At 37.1% G+C, this 21853-nt stretch overlaps 3 protein-coding genes, 1 long non-coding RNA gene and 1 pseudogene across 5 annotated transcripts; 4 read left to right on the forward strand and 1 right to left on the reverse strand.

The window, feature by feature from the left end:
• The first annotated feature begins 1120 nt into the window (after positions 1 to 1120).
• On the forward strand, positions 1121 to 3338 carry LOC103327075 (uncharacterized). The gene is made up of 4 exons (XM_008229358.3): positions 1121 to 1281; positions 1398 to 1634; positions 1840 to 2059; positions 2829 to 3338. The coding sequence occupies exons 1-4, from the start codon at positions 1202 to 1204 to the stop codon at positions 3087 to 3089; spliced, it is 798 nt and encodes a 265-aa protein (XP_008227580.1). The 5' UTR covers positions 1121 to 1201; the 3' UTR covers positions 3090 to 3338.
• An 810-nt stretch (positions 3339 to 4148) lies between these two features.
• Positions 4149 to 11948, reverse strand: LOC103327076 (RING/FYVE/PHD zinc finger superfamily protein). Its single transcript, XM_008229360.2, has 5 exons — positions 11709 to 11948; positions 11529 to 11592; positions 8503 to 9782; positions 7142 to 7216; positions 4149 to 4594 (listed from the first exon to the last, which is right to left on the reverse strand). Exons 3-5 carry the CDS (start codon positions 9406 to 9408, stop codon positions 4478 to 4480), a joined length of 1098 nt encoding a protein of 365 aa, XP_008227582.2. The 5' UTR covers positions 9409 to 9782; positions 11529 to 11592; positions 11709 to 11948; the 3' UTR covers positions 4149 to 4477.
• A 68-nt stretch (positions 11949 to 12016) lies between these two features.
• LOC103327077 (uncharacterized) lies at positions 12017 to 15452 on the forward strand. Its single transcript, XR_016125052.1, has 2 exons — positions 12017 to 12230; positions 15055 to 15452. It is a non-coding gene; the product is annotated as an uncharacterized LOC103327077 (long non-coding RNA).
• On the forward strand, positions 12255 to 15363 carry LOC148919254 (uncharacterized; annotated as a pseudogene). Its single transcript, XR_016125050.1, has 2 exons — positions 12255 to 14205; positions 14406 to 15363. The product of XR_016125050.1 is annotated as an uncharacterized LOC148919254 (transcript).
• A 1076-nt stretch (positions 15453 to 16528) lies between the features above and the next one.
• On the forward strand, positions 16529 to 21842 carry LOC103327093 (uncharacterized). Its single transcript, XM_089047903.1, has 5 exons — positions 16529 to 17705; positions 18042 to 18543; positions 19254 to 19455; positions 20469 to 20966; positions 21251 to 21842. Exons 1-5 carry the CDS (start codon positions 17387 to 17389, stop codon positions 21638 to 21640), a joined length of 1911 nt encoding a protein of 636 aa, XP_088904029.1. The 5' UTR covers positions 16529 to 17386; the 3' UTR covers positions 21641 to 21842.
• Positions 21843 to 21853: the final 11 nt, after the last annotated feature.

Here is a 21853-nt window from a genome sequence, read left to right on the forward strand (position 1 = left end):
TGTTAATGTTGTGTAATAAATGTTTATGTTCTTTTTTAGGAAACTAACAAACTAATATATTATTATCTAAAGTTAATTTTCTCTTTTGTGCTTCACTGATTTCTAAATTAAGGTACTCTATCATATAATTAAAATTTATCTAAGTCTACATTTTTCTTTTAATATGCCTAAATGCTCTTGAAATGCTTCTATGGATTCTTTACAAACTTGTATATGATACTGGTTTCTTATTATGCTATTCTATACTTCTAATTTTCTTCTTGGATAATTACTTACTTCTTGTGATTTTATTAATTCTTCTAGATTCCTAATTTCTACTTGGTATTCAACTTCCTATCTTTTTAATTCTTGTAACGTTTTATTTATTTATTCTAATAGGTGTCCACCAAGGGCCAAACATGCAAAAGTTTCATTGTTTTTAACTAGTGGTTTTGATAATTAACAAAATTTTAACATGTTATAAAGCGTTGGTTTTTTTATCGTTTGTGTTGATTGACTTCTGTCCTCAAGGTACTTTACTGTAAAATTATATTATTGAGGTGCTAAACTAAAGCTCGAATACCATATTTTATGCGGGTCTTAGTCAAGGTTTCTAAAAGCCAAAATAACAACCACAAACCATGCCTAGAACATAGAACTGCAAAGATGCCAAGTGCTCAAACAAAGTATTGATCATCAGTTTAGCAAGATAATAACATAATTATAAAAAAATGTTTTCTTGTTTTGGACGTTTGTTAAGAAAACCAAAAATAAAAGAGAAAAAGACTTACTTAATTGCTTTTGTTGCTAGAATTGTTATGACTAGGTATTAACAATGGTCGGAGGTAGTAATTGTGGTTGAAGTAAGAGTGTGTAATAAGAGAAAGTATATGAACAAATGAAGTTTTATTGATTGAAAGCTAAAGGAGAGTACTGAGATTTTTTCTCAATCCCTCTCTAGAAGAATGTAAAAATTAGATTTCATGAGCATACACCCTCAGAGTGGTTTACCGATAGTATTTACCCAAATAGAGAACAGGAAAGAACCCTAGAACTTGCATATCTTTAGTGCTAAATAGAAGGGGTTTTTTTGTCTTTCGAAAATATTTTGGGTTTGTTTGCGAGCTGGCCGTTTGTTTCGGGTTTTTCACTAGATTCCTCATTTAAGAAGAGCCATGACAATAAAAAGAAAAAGAGAAAAACAAAGAAATAAAGGGAAAAAATGGGACGGAGCATATCAAGGTCGCCATCCTACAGCAGAGGGAGAAGCCGTAGAGATCGAAGCCGCTCACCCTACTCCAGGTCAGTTCTCAAATTTCCCATTTTTAAATATCTGCAATTTTTTGAATGAATTGGGTTGAATTGTATTAAATTAAATTTGGTTGTTCGCAATTCGCAAATGTTGTTGGGAAACATAGAAGAAATCGTTCGAGTGGCTCCCCACGTCGCCGGAGAAGTCGTTCGCCAAGTTACAGGCGGCGCAAGAGTCGTTCGCCGACACCCAGACGACATAGACGACACAGAAGTAGGAGTAGGAGTAGAAGTAGCTCTTTGTCTCCTCCTCCTTTACCCAAGTCTCCAGGGCCCCGTCTAACCTCAACTGAACGCAAAAATGGTGCTGATAAACTCAAGAAAGAGGAGGAAGAAAAAATCAGGTAACTTTTATCAACTGCCCAGCATTTTATAATCCATAAACAATTGCTAGTGTCTTAGTGACTGGTGAGGCATGCTTTCTGTGGTAGTGTATAATATATGAGGATGATCATGTTACAATGATTTGATTGGAATTTTTGTTTGCTGCTCACATTTTTCTTCTATAGTCTGTTTATTATCCATTCTGAATGTGCCATTATCTGTCAGGCGTCAACAGGAGGCAGAACTCAAACGGTTAGAAGAAGAGACTGCAATGAGACTTGAGGAAGCGATTCGGAAGAATGTGGAGGAGAGGTTGTCTTCTAATGAAGTCAAGTTAGAAATCGAGAGGCGTATAGAAGAAGGTCAGAAGAAATTGTTTGATGATGTTAAAGCCCAACTTGAAAAAGAAAAGGAAGCTGCTCTTGTTGAAGCAAGACGGAAAGAAGTAAGCAACTTGGCTTCTGACCATTATCTTATCCCTTTCATCTGGGTCGATATATGAACACGAAATGAAGTCAAGTGAATGTGTGTATTGCAATATTTGTTTGAGGTTTGATCACTGGTTGAATTTTTTATTGAGTTAGTCACATTAGTAGTCTTTTTGTTTTGTTTTGTTTTGTTTTTTTCTCAATTGAGGAAATAGAGGAAAGGAAGATGTGAAAGAGTTGAGAGGGGTGGAGAAATGCGAAACAAAATTAAAACAAAAACCAATTTAAAACTGGTCTTTGTTTTTAATGAAGGAACAAATGTGCTTCACTAGAACATGAAAAAAGAAGATTATGAAGACCAAATTGCACATGCTACCAAAGATGGTTGACAAATATGAATTTATTAATCAAGATGGCTGTTCAGGTCAATAATCAACTGCCTATGATGAGCCCCATGCTACAAGTACGTGTGGCATTCCATCTTAGCTTTGGTAATTTTTGCCCTGGAATAGTGACTGTTTAATGAGTAAACTGGGTTAAATATCATTGGCGACATCGTCAATGCTGTCGTGTTCTCTCAGTTAGGTTGCCTGTAGTTGAATCAATCACTGTTTCTCTACCTTTTGTTGTCATAGCTGAAGATTTCTTGTGCTGTGCATGTGATTAAACTATGCACGCTTACTTATACATACATGCACTCATATATATATATATATATATTTACATTTTATGTTATCATTTTTGTGATCTATATGATCCTTTGATATGGTTCCCTACGTCACTTAGGAACAAGCTCGGAAAGAGAGAGAAGAGCTTGATAAGATGCTGGAGGAGAATCGGAGGAGGGTGGAAGAGGCTCAGAGAAGAGAAGCTTTGGAACAGCAGAGCAAAGAAGAGGAACGGTATCGAGAGTTGGAGCTGATTCAGAGACAGAAAGAAGAGGCTGCAAGGAGAAAAAAGCAGGAAGAGGAAGAAGAACATGCAAAACTGATGAAGTTGTCAAGTAAGAACAAATCTCGGCCAAAGTCTTTTGGTATTGGTTTATAATGGTGATATGTGTCACTGTTTTCATAGTGTTCCCGTAGGCTTTTGACTGGAAGTCTGATTGACAAATATCAGTGTGATATATTGTTTTCTACCGCATAGCATTGTTTCTCTCTTTGATTGCTTCAGGATATGAAGGCCCTCAAATTGTTCAGTTGTTGACATTCTTGATTGGGTTAAGGTACTAGGACATTGAACTGATTTCTATAATTTGGATGTCTTTAAAGAAATACCTTCGTGATGGTTCTTGTTCTTGGTTATTGTTTCCTTATTAGAGAACTTACAATGGTAAATAAATCTGTGAAACAATCCACCATAATGTGTGCAATCCATGAGTCTTCAGTAAACAGTTTATGCAGGACAATGTGGGAATTTAAAGGACGCAGAAGAGAGAATTATGATTGGGAGAAAGTGAGAGAAAGGGATAGATGAATTCAAAGATAAATAGAAACATGTAAGATTAAAGTTAACAGAGATAGAGAAGGAGTTAATTTAGGGGTGTCAAGCAATTTGAAATGTTTTAAACAGTCGTCGAGAAATCGCCAAGTCGGGTTTTCCTTTTCTTTACCCCTTTTCCACGCACTATTACATAGTCAATTATAATGAACACACCACCTGGGCACATGTATGTGATATGTAGAAGGTAAATCTGTCTGCACTGGTAATATATGATAGAATATACTACTACATAGATGTTTTCTGGTACTGGCATAATGCGGCGACTAATTATCTGCATTTGTTGAGCCAACAATCCCTCATGCCTGCACTGACCATGTCGGTATGTCCTTTCTAGATACCGGCGTTGAGCCAACAATCCCCTCAACTGAGTACAATTTTCGATTTAACGCCAAATTCTAAATCATAGACTGGACCGCTTTTGATTTAACGCCAGATTTTTGGAAAAAAGAAAGAGACATCAAATTGTACTAGTTGATCCAGTTCAGCCAATTTAAATCAGTGGAAATGCCCAACATATATCGGATTACCACGAAAATTCCATGTTCATCATTCAGTGAATTTTCCTGAATGATTTTATTCGAAAGAAGAGCATAATCCATGAACTGAGGTATGATGACCCATAAATTTGGACATGTAACATGAATTTCGAAAGGAATAAAAACCATAAAAATGCAGCCAATTATATCATGCAACCCTTTTTTTCGGTTGTTGGTTGTTGGCTACATCATGTGATTGCAAATATCTTCTTCTTGAAAAGGGAAAATACACAGTATATTCACATCCTACAGTGCATTTAATACATCCATAGCTCACTCACACTTTCCCATCGATGGCAGCCAACCAAATAATCTCTGAAATATAAACGAAGTTCTGTAGAGTTTCTTTGCAAGAAGAAATAATGGATTAATATGCATAAACTATATACATAAAAATTATGTTGTATGAGAACTGTGTGTCCGTGAAGCCCAAATACCAAAGACAAGAAACCAAAAGACGAATAATATTGCCCAGTAGCGAGCAGGTCCATACTTGATTCTGGTGAGCACAAACTGCCACATTTAAAAGCAAAAATATTATTATTGTTTTTATATAGGAAACAAATAGGAGATTATTATGGGGATTTATACATCTCATTGTCATTAGGTCCATACTTAATTCTCGTGACTGCACTCAAATTCATGTGTATAATCAAAATTTCCTCAAAGCTTGTTCATAGAAAAACTTCTCTGAATACATCTCTTTAGTTGAAACAGAATGGAGTAACCAAACTTCCAATCTGCGAACTAATCGTTTTAAAATTAATTAAAAGAGCCACCCACATTTTTGCATCCCAGCAATTGCTGGCTTGGTCATCTTCTATTTCAAGGTACTAAAATTTATACAGATCAATTCTATGTGAAACACAATAAGATAAAGAATACGGGATGGAGATGAAACAACATAAACCAATATCCCACCCGCCAACCATCTCCCCTCACGCAAAAGATAAAATAACTATCGCAGTCTACTTACAGTTTCAGAGAACAGAACAAAGGTGCAGCATATCTTGGGCATCTTATTTCATTCTTTTCTCTTGAGTAGGTACATAATAGTTTCAGGTTGCCAAAGGAAGTTGGCAAAGTAGTTTTCAGTTTGCTACTGCTAACATTTAGGATATGCATTTATGCATGCGTGCATACAAAATAAAATCCAAAGAGAAAATCATTATCAATCAACAGGTCATCTGCAATCCTATCTATGTAAACTAAAGGGCATCCAGACACATGCACACAAAGTGCAGCTAGCTTGATTATAGCCTTTTATATTTTATGAGTTTACTGTGAAAATCAAATTTGTGATTTTCTTTATTTTATAGTGGTGCGGTTCAATTAAGGAGAGTACTTTACCAAGAAAGCATTTTTATATTTATCTTACTCAAATTTGTGAATATTTTTTTTTTAGGCTCAATTATCAATGTGCCCCCTGTGCTTCACTGAAAATCTCACTTTGCCCCCTACACTTCAAACTGAGTCAATATGCCCCCTATGCTTTATTTTTGTTTCCCCCGTTACCTCATTCCGTTAGTTTGGTCACTAAAATCGTTAACTTGCTGACGTGGTATGGTTATTTTAGTAATTTTAACTATTAAAAATTCTCAAAATTTTAAAACAGTTTAAAAACATTTTAATAATAAAATAAATTAGAAAAGAGGGAAAATATATATCCCCCAGCACCCGAATAGACCCCCACCACCACAACCCAACCCTTACCCATCGCCAACAACCACCCCCAACCCATGCTTACCATTCCCTCCCCATCTTGCCATCCTGATTTCTCCTCCGCCATGGCAAAAAAAATAAAAAACAAAATAAAGTTCTTCAATATGAGTTTACTGTTTGTAAACTCCAATCGCATAACCATCATGGCTGCACAGAGAATATGTGAAAATGACAAGCATGAAATCAAATCAAACCCAGTTGGAGAAGATAAGAGAAGTTCTTGTGCCTTGGGGTTTTAGCATTCGGGTAATTTGTTGGGATGGCTACGGCTTGGAGCAGATTGGATTTGTGAGGTTGGGTGTGGATTTGGGGTGTCAGCTCGGGGTGAGTATGGCTGGGGGTTGAAAGTGGCTAGGTGGGTTGGGATTGATTGTTATTAATGATTTGGGGTGGGTGCGTCACCTGGGTGGGGGTATCATATGAGTGGTGGCCATAGGTTGGGGGCAGCGGGTGGCGGTGGGGAAGGGTTGGGTTGTTGTGGTGGTGGGGCTATTCGGGTGCTAGGGGCTTTAATTTTTTTTTTATTTTAAAAAAAGAACTTTCTAATTATTAAAATGTTTTAAACAGTTTTTTAACATTTAATTTAAAATTTGAAAATTTTTAATTGCTAAAATAGCTAAAATACTCATGCCACGTAAGCAAGTTAACAGTTTTACTGACCAAACTGACGGAAGGGGGTAATGGGGGACACAAAAATAAAGCACATGGGGCATATTGACTCAGTTTGAAGCGTAGGGGGGCAAAGTGAGATTTTCGGCGACGCACTGGGGGCACATCGACAATTAAGCCTTTTTTATATATAAAATTTTATATAAATGTCTCAACCAACTCTCCCACACCCTTAGCTTACGGTATCAAATGCAGAATGAGTTAGAGAGTTGAAATAGGGTTATTTTAATTGAGTTTCCTATACTATTTGTTAGCTTCTAGTTCTTATTACTTTCCTGTTTCTACCAAAATTAGGTCATTATAAATGGATGCTTTGTAATTCAATTGAGGCAGACTTAAATGACTGAAAAACAGATTTTCTCCTTAAGTATCTCTCTCTGTGTCTTCTCTTCTAAGATCTATAAGTTCTGTTTCTAATTCTCTCCTTGTTCTGTCAATTTATTCCTCTTCTCTTGAACCTAATTCCTTTTATCTTCTAAGATCCTTTCTCGTTAGTTGTTCTACATCAGTATCTCCGTGAATATCCATTAATTAATAAAATCATATATACTGGAAAACATTGAATAAACCCAACCATATTAAATCCTGATGTAGCCATAGATGAGCCAATGAAAATCAATCAGATACAATTTACGCATGATAAATGAAGGAGAGATATAAGTTACTTACAAAGCGGAAGAAAACCACTACTGTTAAAGCACAAATTCCTCCCAGGAGAATATGAAGACCGCTTTTGGCAGTTTTCTGCACACCCAACTAGAGTTCATCAGAAAATATAGGACAGAAATGTGTAGCATAACTTGATGTGAAAAAAAAAAAGGCCTCAATAGACAAATATCAGGATGTTGATTGAAATCCCATGCTTTGATTCGAGATGAAGACAAGAACTTTATCTTCACATGTCCAAAATGTGAATGACCTACGAAACACTTTGATTATTAAATATTTGGTAAAAGGGTTGGCATGTTGATGTTGTCTGCTTTCAAAAATTAAGGTGAGTACATCTTTTGTCCTTTCATACAGAGTTTATAGGAAAGTTGTTTTCCTGAATTACATGTCAGGTATTGGCAAGCAAGGGCCCTTTACTTCATTGGGTATGAGGATGTTTAGGAAGGTGAAGGACATGAGAGTAGGTTATCAATCTAATGTATACTTCAATGTTTGGATGGTTGGGTTTCTTTATACGTTCTGTCAACGGAAATATGTTATGAAGCTTGGGGGATGCGAGGGGATATTTGGTGATCAGATTTCAGTAAAAAAATTTGGGAATTTCGTGGAGTTCAGCGCTCTGATGTATGTGCTGCTAGTGGGAGTTGATTACACAAGGTCCAATAATCAAGAGTTACTGTCAATGTTAAGAGTGCATCCTTTATTTTCTATGGACAAGGAGCCCTTCCCAGATGTTCCGATAAGCTTGCTTCCAACAACCATTTCAAATCACTGGCCACACACTTGTTAGATTGTGGGGGCTTACACAAGGGTAAGGCACAATTTAATTTGATTGAATATGTGAATTAACTCTTAAGGTTTTGTGGAGAGATCAGAGGTTCACAGAGGGGTTATAATTTTGTGCTTTAACCATGTCTTTGTTTTCGAAAACAAGCTTCAAGCTCTCAAAAGGACTTGAAATAGTGGAACAAGCACGTGTTAGGTGACAAGGAGGTGGTTGGACTTCTTAATCTAGATGATGGGTCATCGAAGGAGACGGAAAGGAAAAAAGAACCAGAAAAGAAAAGATGGAGTGCATGGGGATTATAGCAAAGATCCATTTTTAGCATCAAAAGGCATGCATACTGTCGCAGAAGAAAAGTGATGGGAGTACTATGGGAATACTAAATCTTTCTCCTTCTGGTCCCTCACATGCAATTTGGAAGGTCAGTCAGTGCATGCTTGTGAAAAGTTTTGAATTTTACCAGCATGTAAAGATAAGTCAATAGACAAATTAATTAAGTTTCCCCAGGATGTTGAAGAAATATTTTCCAATCTGTACCCTTTTTTTAATAAGCTGAATGACACCAATTTTGACATACCTTCCCAACACGAGGAGCGATAAGCCATGCAAGAGTAACAGTAAGCAGCCCTGTAGCAAGCAGAATCCCGGTACCTTCCACAGCCCACTTGGTTGCAGGATTTTCAGCAGGGGCAACAACAGTATTCTGAGGTTGTTCTGATACAGCTTGTGAAATTGAAACAGAATTGGTACTTGTATTGTTATTATTGTTACTATTATTATGCGGGGTAAACCATAGTGAAATCTCACTCAGTCGTTGCCTTCTGATAGCAGCTACAGCATCAGGATCTATACCTGTACTTGTGTTAACCTGTGTGGCATCCGGTTCTCCCCTAGCTGTTCTTTCCCTCAATATTTCATACTCCTTCAAGGAAATCATAACCTTTTTGAAGTCTGAAATTCTGATATTTTTTGCAAGACGTCCACAGATTTCACAAACAGTGGACCCATGGTTGATAAACCATTTGAGTGCACACGCGTAGTGTACCAAAGCAAGGTCATTTTTGCAAGAGCAACCAAGCTCAACTAATGTGTCTTCATGGTGACATGAACCTGTCTCTAAATCAGCACCACAAATGAAAACCTCTCCATCAGGGCTTATAAACTCCAAAAACCCAGATTCTTTTCCAGCATTTTTCTTGACATGCATATCACCTTCAGCATCTTTAAGGGCTACCCTGCTATCGGGCTTTACTTGCCCATGGCTTATACATGTTTCTTGTATAGGAGGAGTGATACCCAAAAACTCTAACGCTGCATCTCCCCTTTTGTCAGATTCAGCACATTGGCACACGCGACAAGTTGATAAGCCGGCCTCATTGTCAAGACTATGGCGTGAGTGAGTACCTAAAGAATCACTCTGTCCAGGTGAGTCACCTTCCTCACTAGCTCCGATGCTAGCTTCCGATAAGTTTTCCTTACCCATCAAGTCAGTTGGCTTTTAGTTCAAGAGTGCAGTTTGTGCTTTGAGTTATTGCACCACTTTACTTTGGTATAGTTCCGACATCCAAGCTAATGAGGTCATTTCATCCATTGTGCAACTATACGAAACGTAAGACAAGAACTACCATTCCAATAGGAAAATGGCAGCTAATAAAGGCTTTTGTTCCAGCTGTAAAAGGAACTTAACCCTCCAAGCATAATACAATGCCTTGGTGTCAGAGAAGAGGCTGGTAAAGACACCCGATGAAGACAAAAACATCCAACTTCATATCTCATTCATTGTAGCTTCTGATGAGACTTTAAGCTAAGTATTGCTCCAATGTAGAGTCATTGTAGACCCTGTTATTGTTAGATCCACTGACATGCAAAAAAAGCAGCACCATGAGAAAACAAAACAAAATAAAAGCATGCTACCATAATAACTGCAAATCCACTTAAATTTTCTTTGGTCGAAAAATCTACTTAATGGAGCGTCAACTTAACAAGCACATACAAAATCAAAATCATAACATATAAGGAAAGAAAAAACAAAACAAAAACATGTAAGTAACCAATAACACAATTTCAAATGTGCTTGTAAAAATGCGGACCATTCTAAAATAAAAATCATGTTGACTAAATGCACAGCAACTGACTCGCATATCATTTTACACTTTTATGAATTTGAAGTCAAAACTACCCTTTGGAAAACTTCGAAAACCCCAAAAGAACAATAATCTGCATACAAATATTAAAATAGAGCAAGTTCATTTTAAAAAAAAATGGACAGCTTTAAAAACGAGTCTGTAAAATTTATTAAAAAAATAAAATCAGCAGCACCTACGTTCCTTCTACTGTTCTATATCACCAGCCAACTCCCTCTCCACCCAATTTTCCTCCCCACAAATGGGTGAAGCTGAGAAAGGTTCAGTACTAAAGGTAGAAGCTTAAGAGTCTTTGTATGCATCTTCTATAATTCTTTTTCTTTCTAGAAACTATTTCCATTCTTCTTATGCCTTTTCTCTTATGTAATGGTTTTTCTTTCTCTCATTCCATACTTCCAATTATTTTAGAGTATAGAAGAAGCATGTCTAGATCCAAAAAAACAAAATGAAGCGCCAGTTAATAGATTTAAAAAGGCATCAAGGTAATAGATTTAGCATTTCATCAAACACCTGATATTCAGTTTAAATTTTGTGAACTGGCACAACAGATCTTGTATAGCCACGATAGTGGGCTTCATCAATTAGGAATTCTAATCATAAAGGAATCTGAATACCATGTTTATAAAACCTTCTTTGATTGGGAAAGCAAATCCAATTGAGAATAGGATTCATATCCTCCAAGACTATTAGTGTTTTTTTTTTTTTTTAAAAAGAAAAAAGAAATTTTTTTTTATTGCATATAACAATAAAATACAGAGCTGGTCAAGAACACCACAAAAAGAAGGCATAAGCTTACGAAACTCATGATGGACTGGAAAACCCAACACTGTTATAGTTGTAAGGTGATCAATTTCTTAACTAGATACCTTACCTCAATTTATCATAAAGAACCACATTTTCAACAAGGAGAGAGGAAAACTACAAAACAATGGACAAGACATCCACCGAGTAAAGAACTAGAGAACTCCGAAACAAAACCAACAACAGCTCCACTACAAATTGAAAAAAATGCAAAAAGGAATTATCCTTAAATGTTTTATGCTAAGTAAGTGCACTATGAAAAGTCAGCTTAGAAGACGCAGTAAGGAAAAGAATGATATACGAAACTAGGCAATAAATAGAACAGATAAACAAAGGGAAGTGCTGATTTATGCAGAAACCACTTTTTTCAGAAAATCCACAGCCTTGTCACAATTTGAGTTAAACATGTGAATACATAGTTTTCCCCTTCACGTTCCAAACAAATTCATAACCCAACATACCAAACCAAATCCCTCACTCAGAAATTAGCACAACCAGAAGATCCATTAAATCTCACAATCTATTAAAAATCATACCCATATTATCAGAAATTAGAAACCTACGAACAGAACAACAGCACAAGACTACAACTATGTATAAGTCGCAAAAATAATCATGTATAGAAATCAATAAGAAAAAATGATGAAACGATACTTACATTGCCATAAGTGTGAAAGAAAAGCTTGCCTCTTTCAATTTTGTTATTCTGCTGCCACAGTACACTGAAGAAGCGGAACACAGAAATTAGTGCATATACATATGTGCGTTCGTGTGTGCTTGCGTTCAAGTCTTGAGGAAGAGCAATAGAGAGCGAAAAAGGAGCTGAATTTAGGTGTACCAGAAGCGACTAATGAAGTAGTAGCTGAGTTGCGAAGATTGAGAAGGAACAGCGAGAAGAGGAGAGATAAGGGGCAAGGATTTGGGATTGAGAAAACGAAATGCGAGAGTAAAAGGTAGGAAGATGCAGCCGTCGGAGAAGTGAGGTGAGGAAGAAGAAGCCGTCGGAAAAAGGAGAGGTAAGAGAGATGAGATCGTAGGAGATGGAGGGAGAGGCAGGTACTAGATACGTTTGGAGAAGTCCCTTGAGTCATGTTATTACGTGTATTTATTTAGTATCCACATGTCATCCACGGGATCCATATTTTTAATTCTCTAAATTAAATTAAAAAAATGTTTAAAAAACCACCCTAAAACCTACCCCCAGTAGAGTAGGTTGCACCAAGCCCAGCCCGACCCGACCCGACCCGACAGTGCCCTATCTTGCAGGTTGCAGCAGCAACCGCTATTTCCAGGGTCCAGCCTCCTCTCTTCTGTTTCTTCTTGTTTCTCCGTCAATAGTCTCCATACTCCACGGGACCTGGTGAGCTCCTAGCCTCCTCGTGTTGTCATTTAATTTCTGATTGTGTTCCTAACTTCATAGCTAAGCTAGAATTTAGGGATTTCGGGATTCACATCAATTTGATTTGATAACACTCTTGTGTTGTTTACTGACAAAAAAAAAACGAGTTTATTGTATTTTGGGATATTTTAGGCTTGGCTTGGGTTTCTCGTGGGAAGTCATTATGTGTGATGATGTAAATGATGGTTGGTGGATTATCGACTAAGCTGTTGAACATATGCACAGCTTCATTTTGTAAAGTCCGGCTATTGGAGAAAGCAGAAGCCATTGTAATTGACGGTATAAGACTAGGGGTGATTCCAGATGTGGTAACTTACAATACTTTGGTTAGTGCATATTCGCGGTTTGTTAGCTTAGATGCAGCTTATTCTGTTATTCATAGAATGAAAGAAGCTGGGATAAGTCCAAATGTCATTACTTACAATTCTTTGATGTCCGGGGCGACCCAGAATTGCTTATTGTCACGATCCCTGGATTTGTTTGAGGAAATGTTACTAGCAGGTATACATCCTAATTTATGGAGCTACAACATTCTGATGCATTGTTTCTTTAAATTAGGAAAACCTGATGAAGCCAACAGAGTATTTCAGGATATTTTACTTAGCAATCTTCCTCCCCACCCAGCTACGCTTAACATAATGATTAATGGCCTTTGTAACAATGGATACACCGATAATGCCCTTATGTTATATAGGAATTTGCGACGCCATGGATTTGTTCCCCAATTGGTGACATACAATATTCTTATCAACTGGCTATGCAAGACACGCAGGTTGAGACAAGCAAGGAGAATTCTAAAGGAACTTGGGGACTCAGGCCATGAGCCAAATCTCATAACCTACACTACTGTTTTGAAATGCTGCTTTAGGTCCAACAAGTATGACAAAGGGCTTGAGATTATGTCAGTTATGATGGGTAAAGGGTATACTTTTGATGGCTATGCATACTGCACAGTCGTTGCTGCTTTCGTTAAGACTGGGAGGATAGAAGAGGCAAATGCTTGCATGGAACAGACAATAAGGAATGGCATTGAACTTGATTTAGTAGCTTACAACACCTTACTCAATATGTATTGTAGAGAAGGTAAGTTTGAAGCTGCCTATAAGCTGTTGGATGAAATGGAGAATGGAGGTCTGCTGTGTGACAAGTATACCCACACAATTATAATTGATGGATTGTGTAAGGCCGGTAATATGAGCGAGGCTCAAAAACATTTACATTATATGAAAATGATGGGCTTCCATGAAAACTTGGTTGCCCTCAACTGCATGATTGATGGCTTATGTAAAGCTGGTCATAATCGATCGTGCAATGGAATTGTACAAATCAATGGAACTAAAGATTCATTTACCTACACCTCCTTGGTGCACAATCTTTGCAAGGCTGGAAGGTTTCGATTGGCATCCAAGCTTATGATGAAATGTTTAAGACATGGGAAGAAAATACCCAAGGCTACCCAACGGGCTGTCTTTGATGGTCTTTATAGTTCAGGGTTTACAGACGAAGCAAGGAAGCTTTGGTGGAAAATTCGAGTGGCTCGAATATTGCATTAGAAACCGGCTATGCTTTTGGTGCTGAAAATGACATAACCTAGAGAACTATCCTAGTTGGATTGGCATATTGGTCAGCACCATGAAAGAGCCCCCCTTTAGCCATATTATGTAAACACAGTTTTTTTGGGCTGTTAAGCCTGCTCTACCAAGCAGAGATTATTAATATTGAAGTGTAATGTTGAATCTGAATGAAAGTTGACTAACTAGCTGCAACTGCCTTGCATTGCTAGACTGAAAGTGGTTCTGCCTGTGTGTATGATGGGAAGACACTACTTGTAGTAAACAAACAACTTGCCATATTCATGTATGACTGGACAAGTCCAGAAACATTTTCTCAAAGTCAACTGTCAGCCACACTGGTTTCCTCAGTTGATGGGCTCAATGTGAGTTTCTGTTCTTATTCCAACTGATTTAATAGATTTCCCTTTTTCTATTTTGTGATAGTGTTAATGTATTTTCTTTGCATCGTTAAACGAACTGATGCTCTTGGAATGTTACTGAAAGAACATCTGTTTTTTTTTCTCTTCGTCTTTTTCATATTTTGGAAACAAATTTTGAAATCTATCTGTTACTTTTTTGGCAGGGTAACTGGTTAGCATTATTAAGAACAGTTTGGATAAAACTCTGGACAACTACTCCTGAGAGGTAAACTTGTGTAATGCAGCCTACTTTTCAAGTGAGTATTTTAACATGAAATTTGGATAAATTGGTTTCTCAAATACATTCATGGTTGCACGAGAGAGAATGATAGAGCTTTCATCACCCAAAAGGGAAAAAGGACGGTTAACTTTACTTCCTAAAAGTTAAGGATTGCAAACTTGTGCATTTTCTATTTTAAAAACAATTCCAAGGAAATCCATGATTCTCTTTGCTATTTGTTGTTCTGTTCCTTAACTTAATACTGGAATGATGTTTTGGCAATTCTTTTGGGGCAAGATCTGAGAGATAATGTTTTCAAATAATATTCTTTGAAAGAAAAGTATATCCAAAATTTTACCAAAAAAACGTTCATCGGTTACTTTATTTATATATGTCTTCCTATATCTTCTCTCTACCAGACAGTCTTTTGTCAACTTATTCAACTGTGTTGATAGAGAAGTGTTAAATTCAAATAGTTGATGTTGTTCTTGTCATTTAAAAGAAGTTTATGTTTGATGGGTTTCTGTTATAGTGTATTTGTGTGCGTGTGCGCTTATACACTGCAGAAAGAGAAGGGCTGACTATATAAATAGTTTTCAAACAGATTGAAGCTGAGATGCGCAGATGCAAAGATAGAAGTTGGATAATGTTCACGGAGATTCAGATGTTAAGCTCAGAGGTTCAAACCACATGTGTTATTATCCAGATCCAGTGGTCCAAACCAAAAATGGTCACAGGGTAGGTAGAAAGAAAAAAAATTAAAAATAAAAAAGAGATGGAAATATGGATTGCTGTTTAGCAGAAGAAGCAGGGGTGCCCTTCTGTGGTATTCGTGATGTTTTTAGGTCGTCCGGTCGATTTATTTATTTATTTCATCATTAAAGTAAAAAGGTTTTTCGCAAGCTGCATTGGATGTTATCCTGATAACAATTATTGATGAAAAAAACTAAACCTTGAATGAAAATGCAAGAGAGGAGGGATTAGTATGACACTTCTCTTTATAATGTCTAGTATGAGACTTGTCTTTATATAGCAGAGTAAGGACGTCGCAGCTTCCACTTGCAGAAGAGTCGCTGCTCGGCTTGTGCTTTCTCTATGAATTCTTCTTTGCAAGAGACATCCCTGGGTTTAGTGATTTCTCCGGCAGCCTTGCTGGGATCTCCAGATCGAATAATTGGTTTACAGGACGCTCTTAGGGAGTCTTGTCTTCTCGGATTCCATCTTTTTTCTTTTCTTATAAAAAGCTTTGGAACAAAATGACATGCACGATTAGCTTCAATTGAAAGAGCATCTTTCTCCTTCTCCAATAAAGCCATAGATATATAAAGATCAAAGCTAACAAAAAAACAGTAAGAAGCATGCAGTCAAATGGATTGAAATCAATAATATTCTGCAAATTTGTAGGCAGCCACATGGATGAGCCGGTCTCTCCCTTTTGGCTCTGAAGAGTCAAGAGTGGTATACCTTTGCGGCAGTTACATGTATGTCTTCAAACCACTTTTATTAGACACATAATCTATCTCTATTGGTCATAATATGAATCTGGTAGATGATTTGTTGATGTTCTTTCCATTTTTGTTGGGATTTTTGAATACCCAGAAAATGAATTTCTCATTTTGACGATGATTTTCCAGGAAAATGTTTCCTTTTTATGATTTTTGCTTCTGGGTTTATTTTTATGGCTTTGTGTTGTATTTTGTCGGTATTAAAAATAAAAATAGACAACTGGATGTTAAGGCCATCCGAAGGAAGACCACTGGAACTGGAAGGATGAGGTATCTGCGCAATGTTCCTCGCAGATTCAAGAGTGGCTTCAGAGAAGAGGAAGCTAAAGAAGAAGGAAGTGAATCGGATCACCCTGTTGCTGTTGGTGAAGGAAGCACGAACAAGGGGAAGGAATCTGGGGTGGGGGGAAGAAATCTGGGATTGAAGAAATTGGGCGGGGGGAAGAAATCTGTGGGGAAAGAAATTGGGAGGAAAGGGGAAGAAATCAGGAGAGAGAATTTGGGTAGGGTTTTTAATTTTTTATTAATTTTTAATTTAATATGTTTAATTTTATAAAATAATTTAAAAAGTAAATTTTTTATTAATTTTTTGTCCATGTAGAACTCCACGTCAATTAAAAATAGGTTCCACAAATGCCACATCAACATTTAACAGATTTACTAATAGTTTAGTTAATGGAGGGGGCAAATTGTAGGGTTTTCGTGACGTTGAGTATATACTAGTAAATGTCCTCAAAATCGGGTATGAACTCATAAATGACCTTATAAGTTGGAGGGTTTACTGTAGTTTGTCCTAAATTCAAACACTGAAATTATTAATTGAAATAAATTTAAGAGATCTAAATTCCCTCGTTTTAGAATTCTATACAATTTTCAATTATTTCGTAAACACTTTTATTTGAACGTTATAATTGGCAACATAACCGGTAGTTTTGTTTTTCAACCAAAAAACCAGTAGTTTTATTTTGTATTTTTTCCAAAGAAAAAATATGCCGTGGCTTAAAATCCAACCAAACTAATGTCACATATTTTTTTGGGGTCAAACTAATGTCACATTTACTATGGATGCAATTTGGCATCCATCCAATATAACTTTTTTAAGTTTGAAGAAAGGTAAGACGACGCACCTGGTCAACAGAGCACAAATAAAATACAATGGGTTTAGTTGGCCTTCACTACTATTACTATGTGTTAAAAACGCTGCTCCCAGAATTGGACGACGAAACCCACCATTCACTTATGCAACACATAGTTTATAAACCCACCAGAACTCTCTCTAATCTTTTTAAAACCGTATGCATATGCAGGCATATAAATAGGACATTTCACTTTCCCTACCTCCAACTCCTTCTTCTTCTATGATCAGTTCATGCCATTCATTTTCGATAGTTTTTGTTGTTGTTGTTAATCTCCTTGAGACATGGAATTTGAATATTCGGAGCAACCCATGTTCAGCAAGACCCTTAAAGTTCAATCCTCCTCTTCGTATGAGGATTGCAAGCGTTCCGAAATCTCATTCAGAGGTACACTGGAGGAGGTGGAGGAGGAGGAGGCCATGCCGAGGACCGAGTCCGAGGAGGTAAGGCTGTCTTGGCTCCGATCTCAAGTCATTGGCGCAGCTGCTGAATTCGATTCTCCGTTTGGGAAACGAAGACTCACTTATGCCGATCACACTGCCTCCGGACGCTCTCTTCTCTACATCGAAAACTTCATCCTCAACAATGTCCTCCCCTTTTACGGTATACTCTTCTTTCTTTTTGTCTTTTCGATTCCAATATTGGCTAATATATTGCTAACCGCGTGTTTGAAATGATCTCAACTCAATAATTTCTCATAAGCTTGTTTTGAATAGAACTTGTCCACTAATAGCTCTGCCCCCTATGTCAACTTAATTAATTATTCAATGTTACATTTTACATGATTTCACTTAGCGGAAAAGAGTCGGCTACTTAGTTAGTCTGCCGATCAATCTGTTATACGTATAGCCGCCTAACCTAATTACAATTCATTAATCTGTTATGCGTATAACTGCATAACCTAATTACAATTCATTTTATTATATTTGTTCATTACAGGGAATACTCACACGTGTGACAGCTACGTTGGAAACCGGACTTCAAAAATGGTGCATGAGGCAGCCAAGTACATCAAAAAATGCTTAGGGGGTGGACCAGAAGAGGCACTCTTGTTCTGCGGCCAAGGCACCACCTCAGCCATTAAAAGGCTCCAAGAGGTGATGGGCATTGCTGTGCCCTCAATCTTGAGAGACAGAGTGATAAATAATCTGAACACAGAAGAAAGGTGGCTGGTTTTTGTTGGGCCCTACGAGCACCATTCGAACCTCCTCTCATGGCGGCAAAGCTTGGCTGAAGTTGTTGAGATTGGTGTAAATGATGATGGCTTGCTGGACTTGGAGGCTCTTAGACTGCAACTTGAGAAATATAAATATGCCAACAGGCCAATTCTGGGTTCCTTCTCAGCTTGCAGCAATGTCACTGGGATTTACTCTGATACAAGAGCCATTGCTCGACTTATTCATCAATATGGGGGCTTTGCCTGCTTTGATTTTGCAGCAAGGTGTGTGCTACTTTCAATTAGTCATCTTTTTTTCCTTCTTTTCTTTATATATACGAGCGATAATATAAAAAGAAGAGGACACTAGAATTGGAAAACACCACCTCAATGTAGGATAGTGACTCTCAACCATTTGAGTTAAGTAATAGTCTAGAACAAATATAAGGTTTTTTAGGTTTTAGACATAAAAAAAATTTCACTTTTGGAAAAAGCCAAAACTTTTTCAAAAAAGACAAAAAAACCACTCAACTTTCAAATCAAAGACATGCAAATGTATTGGATTCCTTAGGAAATCTAAAAATAAATAAGATTTTTGTCCATTTTTGCTTCTTTTAAAAATTTTCTCTCTCTTTTTGCTTTTTCCAAAATGTCCCAACAATATATTTATTTAGAGTTTTGTGCACGTCAATCATTAATATATCGTGAATTAACAATTAGAAATGATCTACGTATGCATAGGTGCCAAAATTAATTATCAATATCAGATCTCATATGAATTTAATTGTCAAAAATAATCAACACATACGTGAACGGCCGACCTTAGCATATCTGATTTAGGTATGCGCATGACTACTGCTGCTTGAATTTTTTATTAATTGGTTAGGCATATACGTCGCTGTCTTTTATTGCGTACTCTGCTTGGTTAGTTGTTGTAGATGCACCTTGAATTAATTGAATTGAATTTTTAAATCTTTGTTGTTGTATAAATACAGTGGGCCATATGTGGAAATTGAGATGAGGTGTGGAGAGATGGATGGATACGATGGTGTTTTCCTGAGCCCACACAAGTTTCTTGGTGGGCCAGGAAGCCCAGGCATCCTTATGATGAGCAAGGCTCTGTATCAGCTCGGATCTTTCCCTCCGTCGACTTGCGGAGGCGGAACTGTTGCTTATGTCAATGGCTTCAGCGATAAGGTAGGCCTTCAAAATTTTGGTGTTTTGTTCGTCACCATGAATTGTACTGCGTCTTCAATGCGGGTTGCCAACCAAAATTCTAAACACCTTTTGAATAAAATTATAATTATTTAAAATAAAAATTGCAATATAATAATAAAGGTTAATATTTCGAAGTGAATAAATAAGCTATAAATATTTGAAAGATCAACCACCCTTCTCTCCTGCCTATCCCAGTCGCCACTCCAACCAACCACCGTCCCTCTCCAGCAGCCGGTGATCGGAGCATCCCCCATCCCTAGATCTTTCCCATGCCTCTACCCCTCCCCTCACCTAATTGAATATCCTATATTATGTATATATTATCACATTTGGTGGGTTGAACTGGACTGAATTATTTCAATTAAATTGAAAGAGATTAAATTTATTAAATTGGATAACTGTCTAATATATTGTGTCTTACAATTCCTATCTTGAGAGGTAGAACTCATAAGGACTGATTTGTATTCAACTCCAATTCAATTTTAGTCGAGTCACTTCATAAAATATAAATACCATAATACATCGATATTATAACAAGTTACAATGAAACTGTCACACTCATAAATATCTTTGCATAGAGGGATGATCTAGAGAAAACTGGACACCCATAAGCTTGACATTGGCTACCCAACCCAAGTTACAATGAAACTGTCACACTCATAAATAAATATCTTTGCATAGAGGGATGATCTAGAGAAAACTGGACACCCATAAGCTTGACATTGGCTACCCAACCCAATACACCAAGATATATTCCTTCATTCATGACACAAACCAGCTAACATCTATGTCGGTACGATCAAAACTGGTCAACAAACCCAAGTGAAACACTTGAGGAAACAAATATGAATTCACATTAATTATGTCATTGTCACATCCCTACATGCTATAATGAAAAGAAGAGAATAAGGAACTCTAGAATAATATATAATAGATGGTGATAGCAAACAAATATCTTAATTAATTTTGTAATAAATATATGATCAATGCAGGACACTTTGTATTGGGAGGACATAGAAGAAAGGGAGAATGGTGGTACTCCTCAAATCATTCAGACAATTCGAGCAGCACTGGCTTTTTGGGTGAAGGAATACATTGGTTATCAAGTGATAGAAAAACATGAGGATTTCTATGTCAAAAGGGCACTAGAGAGGCTTCTTCCTAATAACAACATATGGGTTTTAGGAAATACAAGTGCCAAGAGACAAGCTATTTTCTCTTTCCTCATTTATTCCACCACCAATTGTCCGTCAACAGCTGGCACGAAAATAGAAGGTGGTGGAGAGGGTCCAAAGGAAGGGATTTACATGTGGAGGGAGACAGGAAATGGCAAAGGTAAGCCCCTTCATGGGGCCTTTGTTGCAGCTCTGCTCAATGATCTATTTGGTATTCAATCTAGAGGCGGGTGTGCTTGCGCTGGACCCTATGGTCACACTCTGCTCAAAATTGATGACACTCTTTCACATTACTATAGATCTGCCATTCTAAAGGTTCTAATCCCATTCATCTTCTTCCTTTCATACCACACTAAATTATGAAAACAATCAATGTTGAACGCTTTGGGTAATGTTCTGTTGGCAAACTTGCGTTGATAGACTGTGAATTCAACTAAATATTATCGGTCAAAATAAATATAGATGAAATTCACAGTTTGGCAACGTAAGACAGTCTGACTAGAGAACATTTTCATTCTTTGTTCAATGTTTAACACATGGCAAAACAATAATTAAGCCTTACAATTAAGCATGTATTCTAAATTCCTTTTTAATTGCAGGGCTATCTCGGAGTGAAACCTGGATGGACCAGAATCAGCTTTCCCTACTACATTTCAAACGATGAATTCGAGTTCATTTTAACTGCGTTGGAGTTTATAGCTATTTACGGACAACGGTTCCTTCCTCTGTATCACTTCAATTTGAGAAGCGGAAGCTGGACTTTCAAGAAGAAGGCACATCAAGACCTACTTGACAATGCTATACAAGGAATGAACATTGGCCATGACCAATCTAAAGATGGCAACAATGCAGGGAAGCACGATCAATTCGCAAAATTTTCTGATTATTTGGAAACCGCTAAGCGCATAGCAAATCTCTTGCCCAAGTTTCCTCCTCAGCGTAGGCTTCCGGAAGACATAGACATCAACTTCTTACATTTCAGAGTCTAAATCCAATTCTTTTTGCCTCTGTTAATCTTTTGGACATGTAGAATATCTTTCTAATATGTGAGTTTGACAATTTCTCTTGTAAGTATGAAAAAAATGAGCACACATAAGCATAGATGGATTGCTAAGATTTTAAATAAAAACAATGGTGGCATCACTTGTTGAGCCCTCACCTTTTTGTTTTGTGAATCCTTGAGAGATGCTGCGAATGCTGAG

This window comes from Prunus mume, linkage group LG3 (genome assembly GCF_029339155.1).
Source record: "Prunus mume cultivar Tortuosa linkage group LG3, ASM2933915v1, whole genome shotgun sequence".
In the NCBI taxonomy this organism is placed as follows: Eukaryota; Viridiplantae; Streptophyta; class Magnoliopsida; order Rosales; family Rosaceae; genus Prunus; species Prunus mume.

Excerpts from the sequence above, each read along its gene's own strand:
- LOC103327075 (XM_008229358.3), top strand. The coding sequence starts at position 1,202 with ATGGGACGGAGCATATCAAGGTCGCCATCCTACAGCAGAGGGAGAAGC. Across the intron at positions 1,282-1,397 it reads AGCCGCTCACCCTACTCCAG|AAGAAATCGTTCGAGTGGCT; the intron begins GTCAGTTCTCAA and ends TGGGAAACATAG. Across the intron at positions 1,635-1,839 it reads GAGGAGGAAGAAAAAATCAG|GCGTCAACAGGAGGCAGAAC; the intron begins GTAACTTTTATC and ends ATTATCTGTCAG.
- LOC103327076 (XM_008229360.2), bottom strand. The coding sequence starts at position 9,408 with ATGGGTAAGGAAAACTTATCGGAAGCTAGCATCGGAGCTAGTGAGGAA. Across the intron at positions 7,217-8,502 it reads TCGCTCCTCGTGTTGGGAAG|AAAACTGCCAAAAGCGGTCT; the intron begins GTATGTCAAAAT and ends TTGGGTGTGCAG. Across the intron at positions 4,595-7,141 it reads TAGTGGTTTTCTTCCGCTTT|TTTGTGCTCACCAGAATCAA; the intron begins GTAAGTAACTTA and ends TAAATGTGGCAG.
- LOC103327093 (XM_089047903.1), top strand. The coding sequence starts at position 17,387 with ATGGAATTTGAATATTCGGAGCAACCCATGTTCAGCAAGACCCTTAAA. Across the intron at positions 17,706-18,041 it reads CAATGTCCTCCCCTTTTACG|GGAATACTCACACGTGTGAC; the intron begins GTATACTCTTCT and ends TGTTCATTACAG. Across the intron at positions 18,544-19,253 it reads TGCTTTGATTTTGCAGCAAG|TGGGCCATATGTGGAAATTG; the intron begins GTGTGTGCTACT and ends GTATAAATACAG.